This window comes from Opisthocomus hoazin, chromosome Z (genome assembly GCF_030867145.1).
Source record: "Opisthocomus hoazin isolate bOpiHoa1 chromosome Z, bOpiHoa1.hap1, whole genome shotgun sequence".
Classification (NCBI taxonomy): Eukaryota; Metazoa; Chordata; class Aves; order Opisthocomiformes; family Opisthocomidae; genus Opisthocomus; species Opisthocomus hoazin.
In genome coordinates, this window is record NC_134454.1 from 61,482,968 (window position 1) to 61,504,234 (window position 21,267).

The 21,267-nt window shown below is 40.1% G+C and overlaps 2 protein-coding genes across 9 annotated transcripts in view; one reads left to right on the forward strand and one right to left on the reverse strand.

Moving 5' to 3' along the window:
* Positions 1-10,172, forward strand: part of GNE (glucosamine (UDP-N-acetyl)-2-epimerase/N-acetylmannosamine kinase) — a 33,759-nt gene extending 23,587 nt beyond the window's left edge. For all 5 annotated transcript variants that reach the window (XM_075411773.1, XM_075411776.1, XM_075411775.1 and 2 more), the window contains exons 7-12: positions 337-547; positions 2,364-2,493; positions 4,806-5,027; positions 6,028-6,210; positions 6,870-6,986; positions 7,703-10,172. In XM_075411773.1, coding sequence (XP_075267888.1) covers positions 337-547; positions 2,364-2,493; positions 4,806-5,027; positions 6,028-6,210; positions 6,870-6,986; positions 7,703-7,938 — 1,099 coding nt within the window. In that variant the 3' untranslated portion in view covers positions 7,939-10,172. The remainder of the gene's footprint in view (positions 1-336; positions 548-2,363; positions 2,494-4,805; positions 5,028-6,027; positions 6,211-6,869; positions 6,987-7,702) is intronic.
* CLTA (clathrin light chain A) overlaps positions 1-21,267 on the reverse strand; it is a 39,979-nt gene that overhangs the window by 10,607 nt on the left and 8,105 nt on the right. The window contains exons 3-7 of one of the 4 annotated variants that reach the window (XM_075411777.1): positions 20,108-20,225; positions 18,979-19,090; positions 17,496-17,549; positions 16,215-16,250; positions 14,739-15,180 (exon numbers count right to left, since the gene is read on the reverse strand). In XM_075411777.1, coding sequence (XP_075267892.1) covers positions 15,009-15,180; positions 16,215-16,250; positions 17,496-17,549; positions 18,979-19,090; positions 20,108-20,225 — 492 coding nt within the window. In that variant the 3' untranslated portion in view covers positions 14,739-15,008. Of the gene's footprint in view, positions 1-14,738; positions 15,181-16,214; positions 16,251-17,495; positions 17,550-18,978; positions 19,091-20,107; positions 20,226-21,267 lie in introns of those variants that run through there. The other 3 variants (XM_075411778.1, XM_075411780.1, XM_075411781.1) reach the window with 3 other exon arrangements.

The window sequence follows — 21,267 nt, forward strand, 5'->3', positions numbered from 1 at the left end:
TTTTACAGCTTTATTATGTAGGTCCTTTCATTAAGCTGTTAAATGTTTCTTTCCTTTTTTTTTTTTTTTTGGCATCATCAGCTTTCCAGTATTCTACATTCCATGTTTCGTATTCCAGAAATGGAGCTAATGCCAAACTTGCACAATCTGTTGTGTGATCTTCAAACTATTGACAGTATCTACCATGACAGACTCAAGCAGTGTGAGCTGCAATATTTTTATAGTAGTCATATCATAATTTTGTAATGACACAGTGCTACATCCTTCTGTCATATAAAGAACTTTAGAGATTGCAGTGTTATTTCCAATTAAATTGATTTTTTTTTCATATTACAGCTCAAAAATATATGGAGATGGTAATGCTGTTCCAAGGATTTTGAAGTTCCTTAAATCTATTGACCTCAAAGAGCCACTGCAAAAGAAATTCTGTTTTCCTCCTGTCAAAGATAATATCTCTCAAGATATTGATCATATTCTAGAGACACAGAGTGCTCTGGCTGTGGATCTAGGTGGAACAAATCTCCGAGTAGCTATTGTCAGTATGAAGGTAAATATTCTGTTGTGCTTTTAGATATTCTGCAGACTCCATTGGGCTTTGTGGTTCTGTTCATACAGTGGGACTATGGGATTATGATGCAGAAAAGCTCCAAAACAAAGCAGTCCTACTGGCTTTTGCTGCTGAGGGGTAAAGTAGATTTTCCCTCACTTCTTGCACCTCTCATACAGTCCTGATACAACTTGCCTGCTGGTTTGCTTGTCTGGGACTGCTGTTAAACTGGCAAAGCCTATACGCTGGTGCATGGTTGTAGCTGCTGCCTCTCTGTGGGAAGTCATACAGACCTCGAAAAATAGGGCAACTTTCTGATGTGTTGGTTCCATGTAAAAGATGACTCAGTTCACCCTCCAACTTTTTATAAGTCAAGCAAAAAAGGGAAAGACTCCAAGAGCAGTCTTTTTTACTTCCCCAGTGCCTTACGCAGCCATGTAATGGACACACTGAACCATTTTGAGCAATAGCCAGCATCTAGCAAAGCAATTTGTAAATTTTTTAGAAGTAAAACTGACACCACATTTTCTACCAGCAGAGCCTGGGAAAAAAATTAGTTCTAAAAAATCCTGTCCATGTTGCAGAGTGTAACTTCAGGTGGCATTTATGAACATTGAAATATTAGCAAATCACAGTGAAAAGGATCAGACTTTCATAATAAAAATTTACACAACAGATGGAAGCATTTAACAGGAAATGGCAGAGTTGAAGGTGTAGTTTTCTTTTCATGAAGAAAATAATTGAGTTTTCAAAAGCTCCTTTTAAAAGCTGTTTTGTCTTCTGATAAGGTTTGCTGCAGCCTTGTCTTCCAAAGTAACTTCCTCTGGTTCTCCTGCCCCTCCAAACCAAATGTGAGGAGGAAACTAAATATAATAATCTCCAAACCCTATTGCTGATGTGATGCTGAGATGGTGGGATCTAATACTCAAACCATTAATGTCTTGGAATTTTTAAAGTTAGTTTGGCAACAGTGACTCAGCCATGTTGCATATAGACTGCCTTTGTTGCTCCTTTTTGATTAGTTGTATTAAGACAACGCTCACTTAGGTATCTAATGTCCACTTAGATATATTGTAGAGTATTGGAGATATAATAGGGAGACTAACATTGCTAAGCAGCATATTTTGTGTAGTTTCCTGGCCTAATCTTGCAATATTAACATTACATTAAGATTAGTGCCTTATACCCATAGATTCAGGCATGCATAATGAATGCGTTCATTACCACTGCATGGCTTCTAGGGTTGAAAATAACCCCTTTCTTCTGGACCCTCCCACCCCCACATAACATACATCTAGCATTTCTCTGTGACACTCCTCCTGCTGGTAAAATAGCAGTGTCTGTGACACCATGCAAAACTTTCATGTAGTCAAATTGGAAACATTTTATTCTTAAACTACTATAGATTTTTTGTCCCTTTTAGCAATTGCTACTCTCTTACTTTTTTTTAGTATTGAATGTAAGTGTATTGCTGTATCAGTTTACTCCTAACAACAGTTCCAGTAGCTCCTGTGATACTTCCTTACACAATCCATGTGTTCCTTAAAATACGTATTGTATTTCAGACAGGGGAGGTTGATTACAGAAGCAAAATGTAATGCCAAATCTTGCAAACTTGTGCACCAGAGTTGTCAGGAAACTTACACAGAACAACATGTAGGACCAAGATCTAAAGGCATGCATCTGTATTTTTTTTTTTAAAGAGAGAAGTTATGACTCTCCATTTTCCAGTTGACCTGTAGTTTAAATTGAAGAGAAATTTCATCATGAAGTAGTACATTTCTCTGGGGCATGTTCTGTTGTTTCTAATTTTTAGGGTGAAATAGTTAAGAAGTATACTCAGCTCAACCCTAAAACTTACGAAGACAGACTAGAATTAATTCTAAAGATGTGTGTAGAGGCTGCATTGGAGGCAGTAAATGTGAACTGCAGAATTTTGGGAGTAGGTAAGTTAATAAATACCAACTTTGCCTTTTCATCTCAGTTTTTCAACTTGAAATGAAATCACTACTGATTAATTTAAAACACCTTTCTGAACAGATATTGCCTATTTTAAGCTATTAAATTATATTCTTAACACAAAAACTTTTTTAAATGTCTGTGAAAATGAGAAGCTGACTATAAAGACTGAAGTTGCCCCAGTCGGTAACAGCCATGAAAGCGATGTGCTAAGTTGTATCTGAACTATATCTAAAATGTGTGGTATATAGATTTTGTGGGTTTTGAAGCCCCCTGCAGTCTCAGATTTGTGAGTCTGATGCTTAGTGTATATTGAAACAGCTCTTAAAACAAATGCATCTGAGTCAAGCTTCCTCTACTGTCTGTAAGGCTTTCTTCATGGTCAGGACCAACTGTGCATCAGTTACACCAGGGTAGACTAAAATGGCTAAAACGTTAGATTAAACTTGAAGCTATCAGACACAAAATTAGTCTTTTTTACGTACACTGTAGTAGAGTTCCAAATTAAACTGTGTGTTTATGAGCTTTGGTCTTAGATATTATAGTTATTTATGAAGGTGTTGCTTAATGTGCCCTAGATTTTCACGGAGGACATAAAATCCTCATTTTAGCTGAGAAATGCTCCAAAAGAAAAGTAGTTTGCTCCAGACCAAAACTTAGTTCAATCACACAGTACAAAGAAAAGTTAACTTGATTTCAAAACAATAAGTACACAAAGCCGTAGGAATAAATATGTCAGACCTTCAAATGAAATTTTTCAGACCATCTGTTGGTTAATACACATTACTTAACCACCCATATTTTTTTATTGTGTCCAAATGCTAAATCCTGAAAGCCTCATAGTTCTTGTAGAAGACATCGTAAACTCTGCAGTAGTCAGTATTGCAAATATGTAGGAACAGTTTGCAGTCAGCTATGTTTATTAGGGTAATGAAACCATAAACTGGTTTACAGAGGTTTACATATGGGGAAGAAACTTTCCTTTTGTTTGTCATTTTACAAGAATTACATTCCTATTTATTCTTCAGCTGCCTTCCTTCTGTGACTGATTGCTTACTGTTCAGTTACTGAGTAATGAGGGGAAAAGTTGTGCTACAGAGTAAGAAATTTCTTACCTGGCTATTTTTGTTAGCTGCTCTTTGCCTCATTCAGACTCACAGTTTGAATCGGAATACTAGCTGAAATTGAAAGTTCTATTTAGACAATGATATACAATTCCTATGGGAATAATAAATGTATTAGATTCTATTCATTTCCTTAAGGCTCATAATCATAAGATGGAAAGCTCCTATACCTTTGGAGAAATTTTTGCAAGACTTAAGCAGAAGGGCTAGACTTAATCCTGGACATTTTATCAGTAACACTGGCCTTCTTCCAGCTATCATAGGTAAGGGTAACAAGTAATAACCATTGGAAGTGAATAAGGAGAAACGGCTACTAACAGCAATGACAAAAAGTTTTAGTTTTAGCATATAGCTGCTGTCAGCACTCAAAATACTAGCTACATGAGCGTAACTTCAATTGAAGAACTCCCACTAATAAACAGGTTTGCAGAGTGATTTAAAAAGTAGGACTCTGAGAAAAAAATCATAATTTTCAGCATCTTTTGTCTTGATGATCAAATAAGTCTAGACTGCAACAGCTCTGCAGTTAGTTTCAATTTTGTTATTTTTGGTGTTTTTTTTCACTCAAAGCATTTATATTAAAAACATCTTTATGAAAATGAGCAGGAAAGTAAAGACTATCAGGCCCAAAGAACACTAGAAGTTGTTACAGAGTATTTTTTTTTTCCCCACTTTTACAAAACACAAATTTTAAACCAAATGAGACCTAGATCTATATACAAATGTGGCACAGAGGTACTTGTGAGAGCTATCTATTTACTGCTATTAGGTAGTATTTAAGTTATCTTTCTGGACCTGACAGTAGAGAAAAGAGGATGAAGAGTTTGCTATTGCATCTCTTTCATACATGACTAAAAAGAAACACAGGTATTAAGCACTTTGCTGCTGTCTTGTCTGAAGTAGGGACATTAACTCTCTTAACACAAACCATTACCATCTAGTTAGTCTTAAGATACTGGGTGCATCATGATTACAGCAATGGAGTTCTGTGAATTATCTTTAGATGTCAGAAATCACACTGCCAGTAATACTTAGAAATTTTTACTTTCACACTCTGCTTCAAAGCCTAGTATTAGAATAAAAATACTTGTCATTGCAAAGAGAAAAATAGATCTTTTACTTAAAGTATTACACAGACTTAGTTTTGATTTTTCTCTTGTATATTTTTGGGACAGGTATTTCCACAGGTGGACGGGTAAATCCCCGAGAAGGAATTGTGCTTCACTCTACAAAACTCATTCAGGAGTGGAGTTCCGTGGATCTCAGAACTCCAATATCTGATGCTTTGCACCTGCCAGTCTGGGTGGACAATGATGGAAACTGTGCTGCTCTAGCAGAGAGGAAATTTGGTCATGGAAAAGGAGTAGAAAATTTTGTAACACTCATTACTGGTACAGGTGGGTATGTTATAGTTCAGTGAAACCCAAAGTCAGAATACAAGTACCATCACTCAAGAGGCTTAGCTGATCTTAAAAGCATAAACACCACCACCGTAACTGGAAAACCCTAATATATTAGGTTCTTAAAACAAAAATCCTTTTGCCACTATATATATTTGTTTCTTTTAAAGTACTTTTTAATTTATTCAGTCAAGTGAAACCTTTTGCATAGTATAACCTTCTTGATAAAAGAAGGTCTGCTGGTACAGCTATGCAAGCCAACGATTTTTTTCAAAACAAGGAAAATCTGAGCAACTGTAGCTAGAGTAATTTTGCTTTTTTTCAGTCCTACAGCTTAATTCTCTTCCAGCTGCAGAAATACAAGTCCGATCAGGATATGTACCTAGAAGATAAGCAACTGAATATGAGTGATTATGCTTATTATATCTCAAATGCAAATATGGGGTAGCTTTTCTTATTTGTTAAGTATATAGTCCTTTAGAATGTTGCAAGTAATAACTAGCTGATGTATCCTCCTCCCAAGGTTTGGGATGGGGCAGCAGAGGATTGCAAATTTAACTGTCCTGGCTCTTCAGCACACAGGTTTAGCCGTCTAAATACAGCATTAAAACATCTCCTCTGAAATGCAAAATTTTAAGCTCTGTGAAAGGTTAGTTTTGTGCATAAAGAGCATAACTCACAAGCTTAAATGACCTGTCACAGTAGTTCAGTACCATCCATAGGCTTTTTAAGAAAGGAGAAGCATTATATAGCATTTTGATACATACATAAATAGGAGGTAGCTGTGAGTTTGCTTATTAGGTGTGTCGAACAGAGAAGAGTTCTTCAATAACCAGTAATTTTTAGTTTCCAGTATAAAAGACCACTGATGCACATATTTGACATTTGCTTATTCTAATACAGACAAGATAAATGTCCTGCAGAATTGTGACCTTTCAAAACTGTACTTTTTTTTTTTTTTTTTTTTTTAATCGTAGACGTTTTCGTATCTTTGCAGGAATTGGAGGTGGAATCATTCATCAACACGAATTGATCCACGGCAGTTCTTTCTGTGCTGCTGAGCTTGGGCATATTGTTGTATCTTTAGATGGACCAGAGTGCCTCTGTGGTAGTCAAGGATGTATAGAAGCATATGCCTCTGGAATAGCATTACAGAGAGAAGCTAAGAAACTGCATGATGGTATCTATGTACTTTATTTTTTGAAAACTTCATTACTAAATTGCGGAATAGGAAGAAATTTGCAAGGATGATATTAAGAAAAACAGACCTGCCATCTTTTTCTAGGAAGAGACGAGAATAGGTGTACAGGCAACCAGACAGGATTCCTGTGCATGGCCAACCCAGGAGCTGCCACAACCTGCGTAGCACAATACAGTTCTTTTTCAGTGATGGCAATACGCAGGCAAGCCAAATTTGGAACCACTGGTCTCACAATTACCAGGAGCGTGTAGTAGAGTTTAGTCTCTCCCTTTTAAGCATGCTGTAAAGTAATCTGACAGGCATTCTGTGAGGTTTGGTTTCACAGTGACTGTCTTTCAGCAATAGCTTCTTAGTCTTAAATAAGTTTGAGAACATTTGTATTTTATTTTATTAACTTTCAGGAATGACAAGACTAGCAAATTACCATAACTGTTTGACTTTGATGCCTACAAGTAGGTCCCTGAATAATACGGATATGACCGCTTTGGCTGAACTCAGAGTTGGACAGATTGCTCAGGATTCAGGTTTCAGTATGCAAGTAAAAGAGATGTAAAGATCTTAGCTGCCTGTTTGTCACCCTCCATTTCTTGACTCACCACCACCATGTTTTCCCTCTTTCTCTCCTGCTCTTCAAACAGAGGATCTGCTTTTAGTAGAAGGAATGTCAATGAAGAAGGAGGAGGTTGTTAGTGCTGCACATCTCATTCAAGCAGCTAAACTTGGGAACACAAAAGCAGACAGCATTCTCAGAACAGGTGAGAACATAGACCAGAGGGTGGAACCCTCTCGTGGTTACATTTTTGGGGATACAGAAATGGTAATGCACTGTAACACTACAAACACAGGTCTGCACATTGAGGCCATCTCTACATAAGAATTACTAATGGTCATGAAATGTTAAATATAAATGTTGGAGGAATGTGAGCAGAAGCATGTATTAAAAGTCTCTATTCCAATAAATGAGAAGATTAAAAGCTTCTGCAAAGATCAGCTTAAAAAAAGTGACGTCTCAGCATTCTCACATTGGAAAATTTGGGGACATTTCATTGTAGACAGGTGAACAGCTAGTCTGAGTAAGCAAAGGGAATTTACATATTACTTTACATGGAATATTTTACTGTTTTACTAGCTTTAAACAGTCCTCTTTCTCATACATAGCTGATAGCATTACACTGGTAGAGTAATGCTTTCCTATTTTCTTTTAGCTTACAAGTGTGGTAATGCATTGTTTTGTCTTTCACATATGTATCATTGGATAATGCATTATTGTGCAATAAAATTGCCTTTTTTTCTTTGCCATTAATTTTTCTTTCAAAAGTAAAACTCGTATTGTCTGAGAACATAAACTCAAAACTGTGTACCCTATGGAATAGAACACTTCCCTGGCAGTGTTATTTGCTGCTAACAGACCAGTTTCAACTCCTGATGCCTGGACTGCTTTTTTTAATTTCCTTTTACTTTATCTTTTCAGCTGGGACAGCATTAGGCCTTGGAGTTGTGAACATTCTGCACACCATGAACCCCTCTCTTGTGATCCTTTCTGGAGTTCTAGCTAGCCACTATGTTAATGCTGTCAAAGATGTGATAAATCGACAGGCTTTGGCCTCTGTTAAAACTGTGGATGTGGTGGTCTCAAATCTAGCAGATCCTGCTCTTCTTGGAGCTGCTAGCCTGGTACTGGATTATACTACACGTAGAATATACTAGGTATGCAGAAGCATTATAGCTATAGCATATTCAGATTCTTAATGGGTGGAGGGAATACTTTGCCCAAAATTTTTCTTTGATAAGAGCAGCTACTGAATCAGAGTAGTGTTCTAAATAGTTAGTGACTACTTCAGCATTTCCTAACTTAGGTATTATCTTTTTTGTATTTTTCCTGTATTTTGTCTTGACTCCATAGGAATTAATGTGCAATTCTGTTGTTCTTAATCACCTCTGTTGGTAAGTCCATATGTTGCTTTAAGTGTAGCTGAATTGTTTATTAGCCTATCTTGATGTATGGTGGGGAGAATGTGTATGGTGTGTCAAATTATAGTTAACACTTGGGGATCCATATCTCATTTCCCACCTATGTGAAATGAGAAGTATACAATGTGACCAGCTTTTCAGTTTCCAGGCGTCCACCCACAAAGTAAATATGATGTAGCTGCCAATAGCAGGTAGTCATTTCAGTGTCTGGAAACGAGGGAAGTTGCCTCTACCAACAGAAAGGCAGCATCTAGAAATTGTGGTTCCTGAAGGACATGGTGGAGGCAGTCCTTTTTTATATCACCTTTAGAAGTTTTGCATATGAAGACTGTGGTCTAGTGAGCTTACAGCCTGCAGAGCAGTCCAAATAAACTGACAAGCGTAGCAGTAAGCATCTTTGTGTTCTGGCTATGGTCAACAGTAAATTACTTGAATTTTATTGTTTGGGGTTTTCTCAAGGGACTTAGTCTACTACTTTGTTTGCCAAGTTAGCAGAGAAGGGACTCTATTCTTTGGTAGCCAGTTAGCTGAAATTCAGCTGTGTGACAGATCTGATCATAAGAACTCTACCTTTCAAGAAAACTGTTCACTACAGAGTGACATAGTGCATCTCCTCAGCAGTTCTGGCGGCTGCAGGTACACTGTTCTTGACCTGCATTTACCATCAGTTCACAGGATGGAAAGTCAGATCTTGAGCCTCATCCTCGCCTTCTACACATTCAAAAGCCTGCAACCAAAGTATGTCAAATACCAGTGAAGGCTTGCCTAGCTAAACCATGGTTTATGTCTTTAACTAGTTCTTGATACTTTGTCGAGCTGCTTTTTAGCACATTTTCAAGACACTGTAGTAATAACTATCTGACAGAAGGAGAAACTGAAAAACAGACAAAACAAACCCATTTAACTGATCAGCTGTCTCAGAAAGAAGATTACCTGTGTAGGAATTCACAAGACCATCCTCTGACCTGCATTTAATGGCCTATTTTGACATCTAATTCAGCCGCTGATGATACTCTCAGGAACCCAGTAATGTACTAGTACAGGGGAATAAAAGGGGCTATTTCCACACTCGAACTGCTCCAACCAAAATGAAACAACCTTATGCAACTATTGCCCTCTGCTGTACAATAATCTTGGACTGAATAGCTGTCCGTATAGTGAATCACTCTACTGGCTAATTCTGGGACGTAATCTACACAATTTGCCTTCACTTCATCCTCCCTTCCGCAAGGAATGATTATTGAGAACTCGCATCTCCATAGCAGATTTAAGAAACACCATCAGATCTCCTTCCTGATGTGTCCAGGAATAATTGCGCATAAATTCTCTCTACCATAGTTTTACTCAGAACCAGCAAATACTGTCTCTTAACCATTTGCAAAGTTGTAATAGGCTTTATGTCACCAGGGGTTCTTAGTTCCTTTTCCTGTGTGGCTTGGTTTACTTGGTGATTCCCACTAAAGTCAATACCAGAGCAGTAGCCCCATGAGCAGGTCAAGGAAAAACTGGTTGTGCTCTACAGTGATAGTAGCTCAGGTCAGGAGTAACAGTTTTGAGGTTCTAACAGAGAGGAGCCCCGTCATTTGATCTTCCCATCATCTAGCAGCACCAGGAATGCCTGACCAAAAGTGGGACCACGCTTTTGCTTTCCAGACCTCCTTAAGCTCTACATTTTTGATGTTTTGGACTCCAGATATGTTTTTCCCTAGCAGCTGAAAGGTGGATGCAGGCATAAAGAAAACATGAAAGACTAAAACACACTTGAAAAGTTTTATTCTGAACACCTTTAACGTCTAGTCCTGTTAAGAAAACGGTTCTTCAAACGTTTTTGAAAATGTTTTTTCTGTCAACTGGACAAGAACCTGCTACATACGTGCAAGTGGTACAGAAGTCCTTGCAGTTTTCCCTGAGAAGTTTGTGGGTTTATAAAATAAATTTTTTAAAAAAATTAATAGCATAATAGTGATTTTATTTGTTTTTTTCTTCTTCCTCCCCTGTTCAGAAACCTCCATTGCACTTCAGGTTCTTTATGGTGGACCAGAGGTTTTATGGACACTAGCTCCCAGTTGTATCCAATCCCAGGGGGAGCAAACATCAGATGTTCACAGAACATCTGCAGTACTGTGCTATCTGGTTACTTCATGCTGGCCCCGTGTCCTTCAGAGCAGCCCATACCGTGAAAGTCATGGGCTCCAGTGATGGCAAACCAGCCTTGTTATCTGTTACTGGGAGGGAAGAAGGGGAGCGAAAGCACATGACAACAGCTGAACTCTTTCCCCAGCTATTATCAGCATTTCAGAGCCTAAAGGAGCAGTGCCTTCTCGTCACCTGCATTGGCAGCATCTGCTCATACTACTTGCTGGAGTAGGAGATTGGGTTTTGCAGTGTGTATGGTAAGCATGTTCTATATCCTAACTGCTGAAGCCTTAGCAGGGATTCCACTGTCCAAGTCTTCTAAGCAGAACTGCATGACACTCAAAAGTTTGGGCAGGAAGAGACTCCTCGTGGATGTTCTTGTTTATAATCAATCAGCATTGCAATGAGCAAGCACCAGCAATACTTGAACAGCAGAGTGCCAAAAGGCTGGAACATGATTTAAAACTGGAGTTCTTAGTGCTGTAGCTTGTAATTGTAAGACCTCTACCACTCCCTATACCGCATTGCATATCCTTACATCTGGTGGAAAAAGACAGCTTTGCCCACAACAGCTCTGTGTAAGCATAGAAACCAAACCAGCCAGGACTTGGGACCATGAGGAGGCCAGCTGAGTTTTGCTAGCTGTCTTTTTACAGATCATTACTGATGCTTTGCAAGCCCCATAGCTAATCAGTACAGCACCAAGGTTTGGAATTTCATTTTAGTCTCCTGAGTAGCAAGTTCAGTTATTCAGTATTTTGAGTCTTGGATCTGCCATCTAGACACTCAGAATTAACAAATGCCTCAGCCTTCTGGTGGTCTTGAAGCACTGTCCTTCCTCCATTTAAGTGTATCAAAATTGTCAGAAACTTGGACATATTACCAATGGAGGCAATGTCAAGTTTGTATCACAAAAACACATCACAGACAGTAAAGAGCAGGTGGAGTTTATACTCCTTGATTCAGTCTGCATCAAGTGAAATCTGCTTGCTGTGTCCCTTTCAAATGCTGTGGAGAATTCACAGGCATTAGTAAGGGTAAAACACCTGGACTGTACAACCCCTGGACCATTCCAGATAACTCTACTTGTAAAATGGTTTATCAAAGGCACATTAGAAATAGTGCTTTGGCAGCTGAAGTGTAGGTGCTAAAACCTTGTATTTAGTACAGTTCTTTTAGTCTGGCACCAAGCTATATTTGCTTCATAATCTGAAAGCAGATTCTTGGCACTGTGGGCACATAATGTATTTTAGTAACAACTAAAAATGCTCGTGAGATTCTAGAGGAGACAGCCTTGCTTAAACAGTTGTGGCACTTCTGGGTTGGTTCGTTTGGCAAGTTCACACAAAACAAGATGAAGACTGAGACTGAGCAAGGCCATGAGAATACCAATACAGGAAGTTCTTTCTGCTGCTGTCATAACTGAGTGAAGCTTTTGGGTTCTCAGCCCTCCTGACCTTACACAGTTATCAGTTGTATCCTTAACAAATCACAGATTGCTGTTAGGCTGTTACTACTTGCTGAAGAAAGCTTTGCATGCTTGAAAGCACACATTATTCCCCACTAGTTTAAAAGATAAAACACATCTCCACATCAGTTCTGCCTTTCTTTTACTATTAGACCACCATTGCTGTACCTCTGTATCTTCAAGTGTTCCAGATACTACATCTTTCAGCTTTTTTTGTATGAAACATGACAAATTTTAAATGCAAAAAGTGTCAAATTTGTGCTTACAAACAAAAAGTGTATGAAGACTCTATTTAAGGTTAAAGTTTGAAGAAATACCCTGATTTTTCCCTAAAGATTCTTTTAATTGCTATTTCACAACTCTCTGGTAGGTATGGATATAGCACTTCTTAGAAAGCTAGTAAGATTTTACCTCATCCATACCTCATGCCTTGAGCCAGGTAAAATTTCCGCACATGGTAACCAGCTGTGACCAGTAAACAGCCACACAAATCTAAAGACTAAATGTGTGCTTGTAGCTGCAGCCAACAGCATTGCAACACTGCAATCGTACATAATTGTCAGTGAAAATTGCATTACTGATGCAAGATCTAACTAATCACTCCCTTGATGAACAGTGGGGAGCAGCCCTTCCTTTCTTAAGACTAGAACATACCAAACACTAAAATGGACCATCCCCTACCAAGTCGGACCACAAACGCCTGGGTTGTCAGTAACCTTGGAACATCTGAGGATCCCAAAGATCTGCTGCAGCCCCAGGCACACTACTGCCCAGTACCACAGCATACTGTTGCAGCGCAACCATTCTATGCAGGAACAAGCTTGCCGCAAGGACCGGTACTAACGAAGGAATCCTCTTTTGGCAAAGACAACAGACACCCACCTTGTCCATTCTAAAATACAAGCCAGTAAATTATACATTTCCCTCTTTCTTAGCTGCTCAGAAAAAAAAAATCAGCAAGAAACAGGCAAGCCATAGCATGTTGGTTTATGGCTACCCAAAACTGTAGCCCATGTTCCTCAGGCTAGAAGGATGAAGGTGTAGCACCATCATTTTCAGGCTCCCTGCTTCCTCGTGAACCCATGACCACTCCAGCTTCCTCCTCTACAAATGCTCAGTATCATTTCAGACAGGCTGGGTGCTGGCTGCCACCCAATCACAAGGTAAACAAAGCAATTTCTATACCAGGATGTATTCAGCAGGAGCACGCAGCTTCTCTTTTCAATGTTGCATGAGATCTTTGTGCACATGCACCTCCAGATTTGCTTGAAGGGTAAGAAGTGTCCAGTTTTTTTTTCCAGATTCCACTGACTGACTCAGTTTTCTGCATCAGCTATATGCTGTGGAGATAAGTAGCAACAGTGGGAAATTAAGGCCACCAAAAAGAGGAATGACTACACTCAACTAGACCAGAGGTAGCACAGAATTGTCACGTGAAGTCACAAAAAGTGACAGATGCTGACCTCTGAAGGAAACAAGTCAGTGTTCAGAAGCACAGACAAGGGCTTAGATTTGCCCAAATAATGCTGAGTATTCTTTTGGTCAGTGTCACAGGGCCCAAAGTATCTAAAATAATTCTCAGACACAGAAAGTCTGAGCAGAGCACTAGTAACACCACTTGACTGGGGAGGCCACACCAGAAGTGCTGGGTCCAGTTCCAGGCTCCCCAGTACAAAAGGCCCCAAAGATGATTAAGCAACTAGACCTTCTGTCCTACAACAAAAGGCTAAGAGCTGTGACTGTTCAGCATGGAGAAGAGAAGGCTCAGGAAGGGACCTCATCAATGTGTACAAATACCTGGAGTGGATGAAACACAAACAGAGCCAGGCTCTCTTCAGTGACAGGACAAGAGACAACAGGCATAGACTGAAGCACAGATGGTTCTCTCTGAACATCAGGAAACAGTTTTTCACTGTGAAGGTAGCCAAGCACTGGCACAGGTTGCCCAGAGAGGTGGGGAGTCTCCCTCCCGAGAGATCTTCAAGAGCCATCTGGACATGGTCCTAGGCACCCAGCTCTACATGGCCCTGCTAGAGAGGGGGGCTGGACAAGATAACCTCCAGAAGGCCCTTCCAACCTCAGCCATTCTGTGATTCGATGACAGCACTGATACAGGAGGTAGGAGGGAGGCAGTGAGCTAGCATACTTGAAGATAAAATTAAGGCAGAAGAGAGAATCTACAAAATCTAGCTATCTTTCTAGATATACCGCTACAGTAAGTCTCACCAGAGCAAGGCTAGGATACAGCTCTTGTGAATGCTGGGTGAGATTAGAGAGCCAAGGAAGCAGCAGAACACAGTTCTGGATCAGTTTGTTTCAAACACCGTGGCAGACAGAGTTCCAACCCAGTAGATGAGCAGCAGTAAGAGCAAGTCTTCCTTTCTGTTGCTCTCCAAATATCCAGTCCACCACCCTGGTGGGAGAAAGCGTCTGCTAGAGTCAGTAGGGACACAGTTCAAAAACACCCAAACAGCCTCCACACAACAGGACTTTGAATATGAAGCCAGCATTGAGTAAGGCAGTATAGAATACGCAGTAGAATATCAAAGGCTTTAACTACTCAGTGCCCTGTACCTTATTTCCAGGCTAAGATCTGCAGCTGAAGTGACAGCAGAAAACTACACAGAACTGCTTACCTGCAGAAGGTGGTGTCCTCAGTTCTGCTAGAAGTGAGATAAGCTCCTTAACAAGCCTGCCGCTCCAGTTTCCTAGCACTTCTATCTTGTGTGATAAATTGGATAGGGAAGCAGTTTTTAAACTAAAGCTCTCAAGAGCTTTGAGAAAGGTTACAGAGATAACCAGGACAGCCTCTCAGATACCAGGAGCATTTCTGGCTGGTCAGTCACAATTAAGAAAAATGTTTGCTCACACTCAATTAAAACATCCCTGCCAAAAGGGAGCAGGAGACCTTAGTTCAACCAAAGCCAACACATTTTGCTGTTTAATAGATCTTTAATATCAGTAATGTGGGAAGTAATATCTCAGTGCACAATAGCACAGAGACTACAGTTTTGGAGGTTCTCCCATTTCAGACACAGAAAGGAAACATGAGGAAGAACATGCAATCAAACAATGATCAGTTCTAGATACAGCATGAGGTTTGGTCCAAAAAAACATTGAAACAATTAATCCAGTTACTGCAAACAGCTCCTCTGAGTAAGGTTAAGATATTGCATTTGTAGTGCTTTCATTGTGCTTTTCTTCAGCGAACCAGCGGAGCCTGCTTGAGTGAGATGAGGACTGAACGCATGCGGGACACATCTTTTGCCTGCTTACTAGACTTGGGATTAAAGTCACAGAGCTGAGCCACACGTTCCCACTCAGTGCCTGGAAAAATGTCTTCTGCATCATTCACAAAGGCTTCTTCAGCTGCCCTAAAAGCAATGCAATGCACCTTGTGTTAATGCCCAACATATAAGTCACTCCTTCCCTCTTACAGGATGCAGTTTCTTTCAGCATGTTTCATAAGAAATGTGACCTGACAGCTGCTTGTGGACATTATGGCTACTTGAGCCCCCACTGCCCCAACCCTGGAGATGAAAGTAGGTTGCTGTAGTATGGTATGCACAAGCAGTGCAGAGGATTGCTGTGTAAAATGTTGGAATACAGGTGTTTGGTTTTAAGAATAGTTATTGAGTCTTTGCCTATGGAGTCACCACACAAACTGCCAGGAAGTTACTCCTACGTAGGCATTTTATGGATAAATGCCCGAGTCTTAACTAGGTTAAGTCTCTGCCACCTCATGGCTTATACTGGACATTTGCCAACTGGAAATTTACAACTCCCTGCGAGCATGTCTTAAAACAGATTCCATTTGAGGATTTAAATCAGCTCCAAGGCCTACAGGCCATCATAAAACCATCTGCTGACTATTTCCAGTGCTGTAGTGAAGCAGCATGAATCAATGGGAATTTAAGTCATGAATCCCATGCTTCTGGGTGCTATAGACTAAAGCAGATCTTGGCAGAGGAGATGACTTCATCTGAGGTCAGCTCACAGGATAAACACATTTACCCTGCTCTCACCCTGAGGAGGCTCTAAGGAGGCTTTGTCCATTATGTACAAGTTAGTGCCAGTGGCTTCTCAGCTGTATCCTTCTGTCATTGCTATGCTGCCAACACCATTGCTTCAATGCAGGGATAACACTCCAGCATATAGTTTACATGAACTGTGAGGCCCTGGTAGCTGCCCGAGTGCAAGAGCAGTAAGCATCAAGAGATCAAACCAAATCCATCTACTCCAACAAGCAGTACAGAAAAAGCAGTGAAGATGACTCTCCCATGAGGGTTCAGCACTGTTCACAGGGATGGTAAGGTTACAGACACCACTGAAGACAAGGGTCACTACAACACTGCTACTTTATGTGACATGACACTTTTAAGGGGCAGTGAAGATTTTTTTACTTAACTGTTCTAGGCTGTAGCAAGGATGATTTATGTTTGTGCTTAAAGGTGAAGAGAAGAAAAGAAACAAGGAGAGAAAGTTTAAGTCAGATATAGAAAATGAGAATGAGTTTAATGCAGATGATCAGCTGGCTGAACATGCACTAGTAGCTTAGCCTACATTCAGGAAACAGGCTGCCAATTTTATTCTGCAGCACTTATACTGCACATTTGCATTGGACATGTGAAAATAAAAGAGTTTTAGTGGAAAAATCTACCAAATCAACTCCAGTAGACTTCACAAAAGTCAAACACCACCTGTAAATCCATCATTTCACAAGTCTTGGTTTACATCCACCTACAGTTAGGTAATGAATTCCACACTGGACCTTCAACATTAACACACTCAAAGCCACACCATGGCTCATCAATACACCTTCTAAAGGTGCCACCTTGGAATCTGTGACATGGCAATCTTTCAATTCAAGTCTACAAATTAAGGGAAGAAATTAAAATACATGAACAAGCAAATGAATACTGTAATCCTTTCACCCCATGAAAACTAGCATACAAATTGGTGTTTGAAATGGCTGTATTCTCATTGATCCATTAGGCTGGCAAAATGTCTACACAGAGCTGCTCCTAAATGTTCTCCCAGCCACTAATAATGATTTTCCAATACCACCTTCTTGAACTTCTCATTTGTTCTCTAATAGCATCCTATTTCTACATGCACACATCACTTCTACCCTGAATTATGGCAGGTGATTCCTTTCTACCCTCCTTCACCTGTGGACCTTTAGGTGCAAGCACTGCTTGAATATCTTTCTGATTATGTACGCAAATCAGCACAGATCAGGAGCTCAGTGCCTATTACAGTTAATGCAGAATTAAACATTGTGCTGCTCTGTGGAAGTGACTACCACTAAATACAGCGCCCATATGAGACTGCAGACACTAACCCACATACCCAGCAAAGCATCTTGCTAAGCTGTGTTCACTGGCCTGGAAACAATTGTAAACCCCTACAACTAACAACTACTAAAGTCATTACCAAAATTCCAGTGGTATGTATGCTCCATGACTTAATCTGAAAGTGCTGGATATTGTGCAGTGTATGGGATGCTCACAGGAAAACTGCATTTCATACTGCAGATCAGTCAGTCCAAAAAGTAAAGACTGTTTACTCATATTAGCTCGTACTGCCCTGAAATATTCAGAAGTCACCTTGAGACATTCGCCACTATTTCTGATCCTCCTCATTACCTAGCTGACTAGCAAACAGAGTTAGTAGTTAAGCAACATACACATAACCAATCACGTCAGCGAAGGGTTGTTTGTAGAAAGCTTCATCTGCCACCCTAGGTAGCAAGTAGTCCAACAGGCAGGCAAGCAGGCAGGAGAAAAGAGATAAGGATGAGAAGTACGGAACACAGCTGAAGGCAGTTTTAACAAGCACATTAACCTTGTATCACCTAGACTTACTGTAACAGGAAAGCAGCTACCACATGGCATGTATCAATTAAGCCACTGACTCGGAAGGGCAACACAAAAGCTTTGCTACATCCTAGAAGTTGGGACCAGCTAGGTTAGGACTAGAGTCCCAATGTTAGCAGTAAGCTGCTTCCAGTGGACAGAAGGTACCATTAGGAGAGAGATCTCCCCAAGCTGATGAGAATGCCAAACACTCCTTCTGCACAACACTTGTTAAAGGGACCCTGCTCCAGAATGCATACTCTGCACTCAAATACTGGCCACAATAAAGGTATGGGGGTATCATGAGCTCTGGCCACCAACTAGGAGTGAGTGTGCCAATCCTGTTTCCCTTTCTCAGCCCAACCAAAAGACTGTACCTCAGTGAATGTAAGTGTCAAATGCATAATTCTGTAGGAATTGTAGGCCTCCTTTTTTCCTTTATTAAGAAGCAGAGTCTGCCTAGGACTCTTACTTAGGACAGACCTGCTAGCCGCTTTGATTAAAAACAGAAAAAGAAAAATGGCGTTTCAAAAAAATCAGTTAATCTTGAAGTTTGTAGGTCCCCAAAGTATAAAGCAGCCCTGATGACGACCTGGACAGAATGACACTGGCAACCCTACATCAGAGGCAGAGATCTAAATGGTAGTGAGTCAGTACTATCACATCTACCTTTACATAACGTTAAGTCAAAATTCCATAGGGAACCTCTAAGAAAGTGTAAGAGCTTAGCAGGCTAGCAGCCAAGTCATTAGTTTCTGCCTAGGGGCCCATAATTAGACAATTCAAACCCAGCATGGACACAGTCAGCATTTAGTTCTTCACTATCAGAACTGAGTCAGGTCATTTCTCAAATACTTCCAAAAGGAGCAGCCAAAAGTTTTAATGTACCTAATGAAATAACGTGTAGCAAAGACTAACTAGAAGGCCACTTCCACGTGTTCTAAAGATAGCAAGATTGCTATTCTCAAGGTAGGTAATTACAGTCACTGAAGACGTGTGCAGCTAGGAGAATGCAAACAAGTGGGTAGACTAAAACTTTTCCCGGCCATGTTCAAACTTGGGTCTTAAGGAATCTTCAGTAATTCTAGTTCATTATGTTAATGCTTTCTTTTGCTATTCTTGGACATTTAATCTAGATTCTAAGAACACTTAAGAAGATAGTCTACCACTGGAGACCTATTTCTTAGTATGAGAGGTTACTTCAGTGATCTGAAGGACTAGTGCCTTAGGACATACTAAAAGTATTCTGACCTCCCTCCCCCATTACTTTCACATCCAGTACCATAACTTTACAGATGGCTGGAGAAACCTTACCTGTTGCTGGCTTTTGTTTTCTGGAGCTTTTCATCTTGCCTTGCATACCACTCCTCCAACTCCTTTATTGCTTTCTCTTTCCATTCTGCTTCCTGCTTTCGTGAGTTAGCATCTGAAGATTTAAGAATTGATTTGCCAGTCATGTTTGTCCAGCTGGATCTTGGTGACATTTCAGCTCATGGCTCAGGGTGCACTCTAGTGCAGACAGTTGCTGGGTCTACTCAGATAAGTGTTAGGAGATTTCCTGATTTAGGCCATGAGAACTCTAAATACCATCAACATTCAGAGGATTAGCTAAACAGAATGCCTTGTGCTCCATAACTGGGACAGTCCAGTTTAGGACAGGCATTTGTAGACTAAGTCAGATTCAGTAAAACAGTTCGCCTGCAAACTGTTCAAAAACAGAAACAGTCACCTTGCTACACTAGTGCTAGTACAAAGCTCAGTAAAGCCTCTTTTCTTAGATAAAGTGAGGGAACCTGGCACTCAGCATGCTTTTACTCCCAGCCTACAGTTCCAGACAAGCTCATCTGCTGTAACTAGCCCAGAATAGGAGCAACAGGCTCATATCTATGCAGAATCACACTGTACACAACGTTCTGTCATAACAATTCCAAGCAAAGCCTCCTCTAATGTAAGTGCAAAACTTACCAGTTTTTAGACTCTCAGAAGCTGTCCACAGGTAGGTATCACTGCATTTGATAGCTGTATTTAGTTCAGTTACTTGTCCATTACTTAACTTAGCTATCAGATTAAGATCTGTGTGACAACAGCTGGCCCCATCAATTACAAAATGAGCAGTCTTTATGCTTTGAAAAAAGTGCTGATGGCTGAAGTATTTATTCACTTTTTTCTGTTGATAAAAGCTGTTAATTTTTTGTCAGCTTATTTGTAAGTAAAGGACAGACCACATGAATACTCTTAGGGTTCAGAGAGCTACTTGCTTGCCGACTCCTACACCAGTAATAAGTCTGCTTACTGGATGACTCATCCAGACATGCTGCTCAAATGCAAGAAGCATGTTAGATTCCCAAGAGCCAGACACCGTGGCTGAGAATTCTGCTGCTTAAAAACCTGCCACAAAGTTACTCACAGGCAAGAACACTAGTGCAATAAACACCCTTCTTACCAAGTTGCTCCAGGCGCTCCTTCTGCTCCTCTCTCCATTTACGAATACTCTCTGGTTCTGACTGCAGTCGATCTACTTGGGATATAGCAGCATAGGAGTCTGTTGAACCATTACTCTCCTTTAAGGGAAGGAACAGTAATGTCATTGATACATGACAACTGAATATTTCGGGTAACTGCCTGCAAGCTATATAAAATCCGGCTCTTATTTGAACTGAGTACATAATACGTTCATCTGATGTTACATCACACTTCCACCATTAATATGAAAAACATCTTGCCACAAATTAGAGCAGGATTGAAGAAAATTAATACAGGACTGCCTCTAGCAATCAGGGATCAAACAAAAATTCAAGTTGACTGGGAAGTCAAACTGTGACAGAGCTCTATGGCCTGAAGAAAGGAGAAGACAATACCTAACACCTCACTATACAGTTGTAGGCCTAGAGATACTCTAGTTCATTTCACCTTATATATTTGCTGTGAAATTTTTTTTTATGGTTTTGTGCGTAGGAGTTAAAAAAGTCTACTTCAGCAATATTTGCACTTAATTTATATTAAAAACCAACATCCTTTAAAGACATTACAGAATTTGCATTGCTGTATGCACCTTAGAACACAAGAGGCATTTCAGCATTTAAGCATCAAAACAGTGAGAGCGCTAGCATACTTTTTACTATACAATAGTTCAAAGACTTGAATTAATATACCAGATTCACAAAGCTAATGAATATTGTGCTATCTGCCACAGAGGATACTCCAAGTCCAACACCTTTTATTGGTTTACCCTACTCAGACCTAAGAAATACCGCTCCTGACAGTGCCAGGTGGATTACATCTAATGACAGATTTGGCTGCGTCTTGTCCCTCCTTTGGACCTCCTGTAGCCCTCAATGGAGGAATAATGCCAAGAGAAGGAGCTAGGTTGGTGCAACAGCACCAGACTTCAGATTCAATCCAAAACAAAATAAATTGGCCAGTTGCAGGGCCAAACCAGTTACAGGTAGCTAAAACAAAAGTTATATATAGCCAATTCAGTCTGTTATTCCTCTTTAAGAGAAAGCTCTATCAACCAAAGTACCCGGTCACTCAGAATTGCGAACAAAAAAACTAGTGATTTCACCTTCTTTCTGTTGTATAAGGAAGCACAAAGGGTCAGTA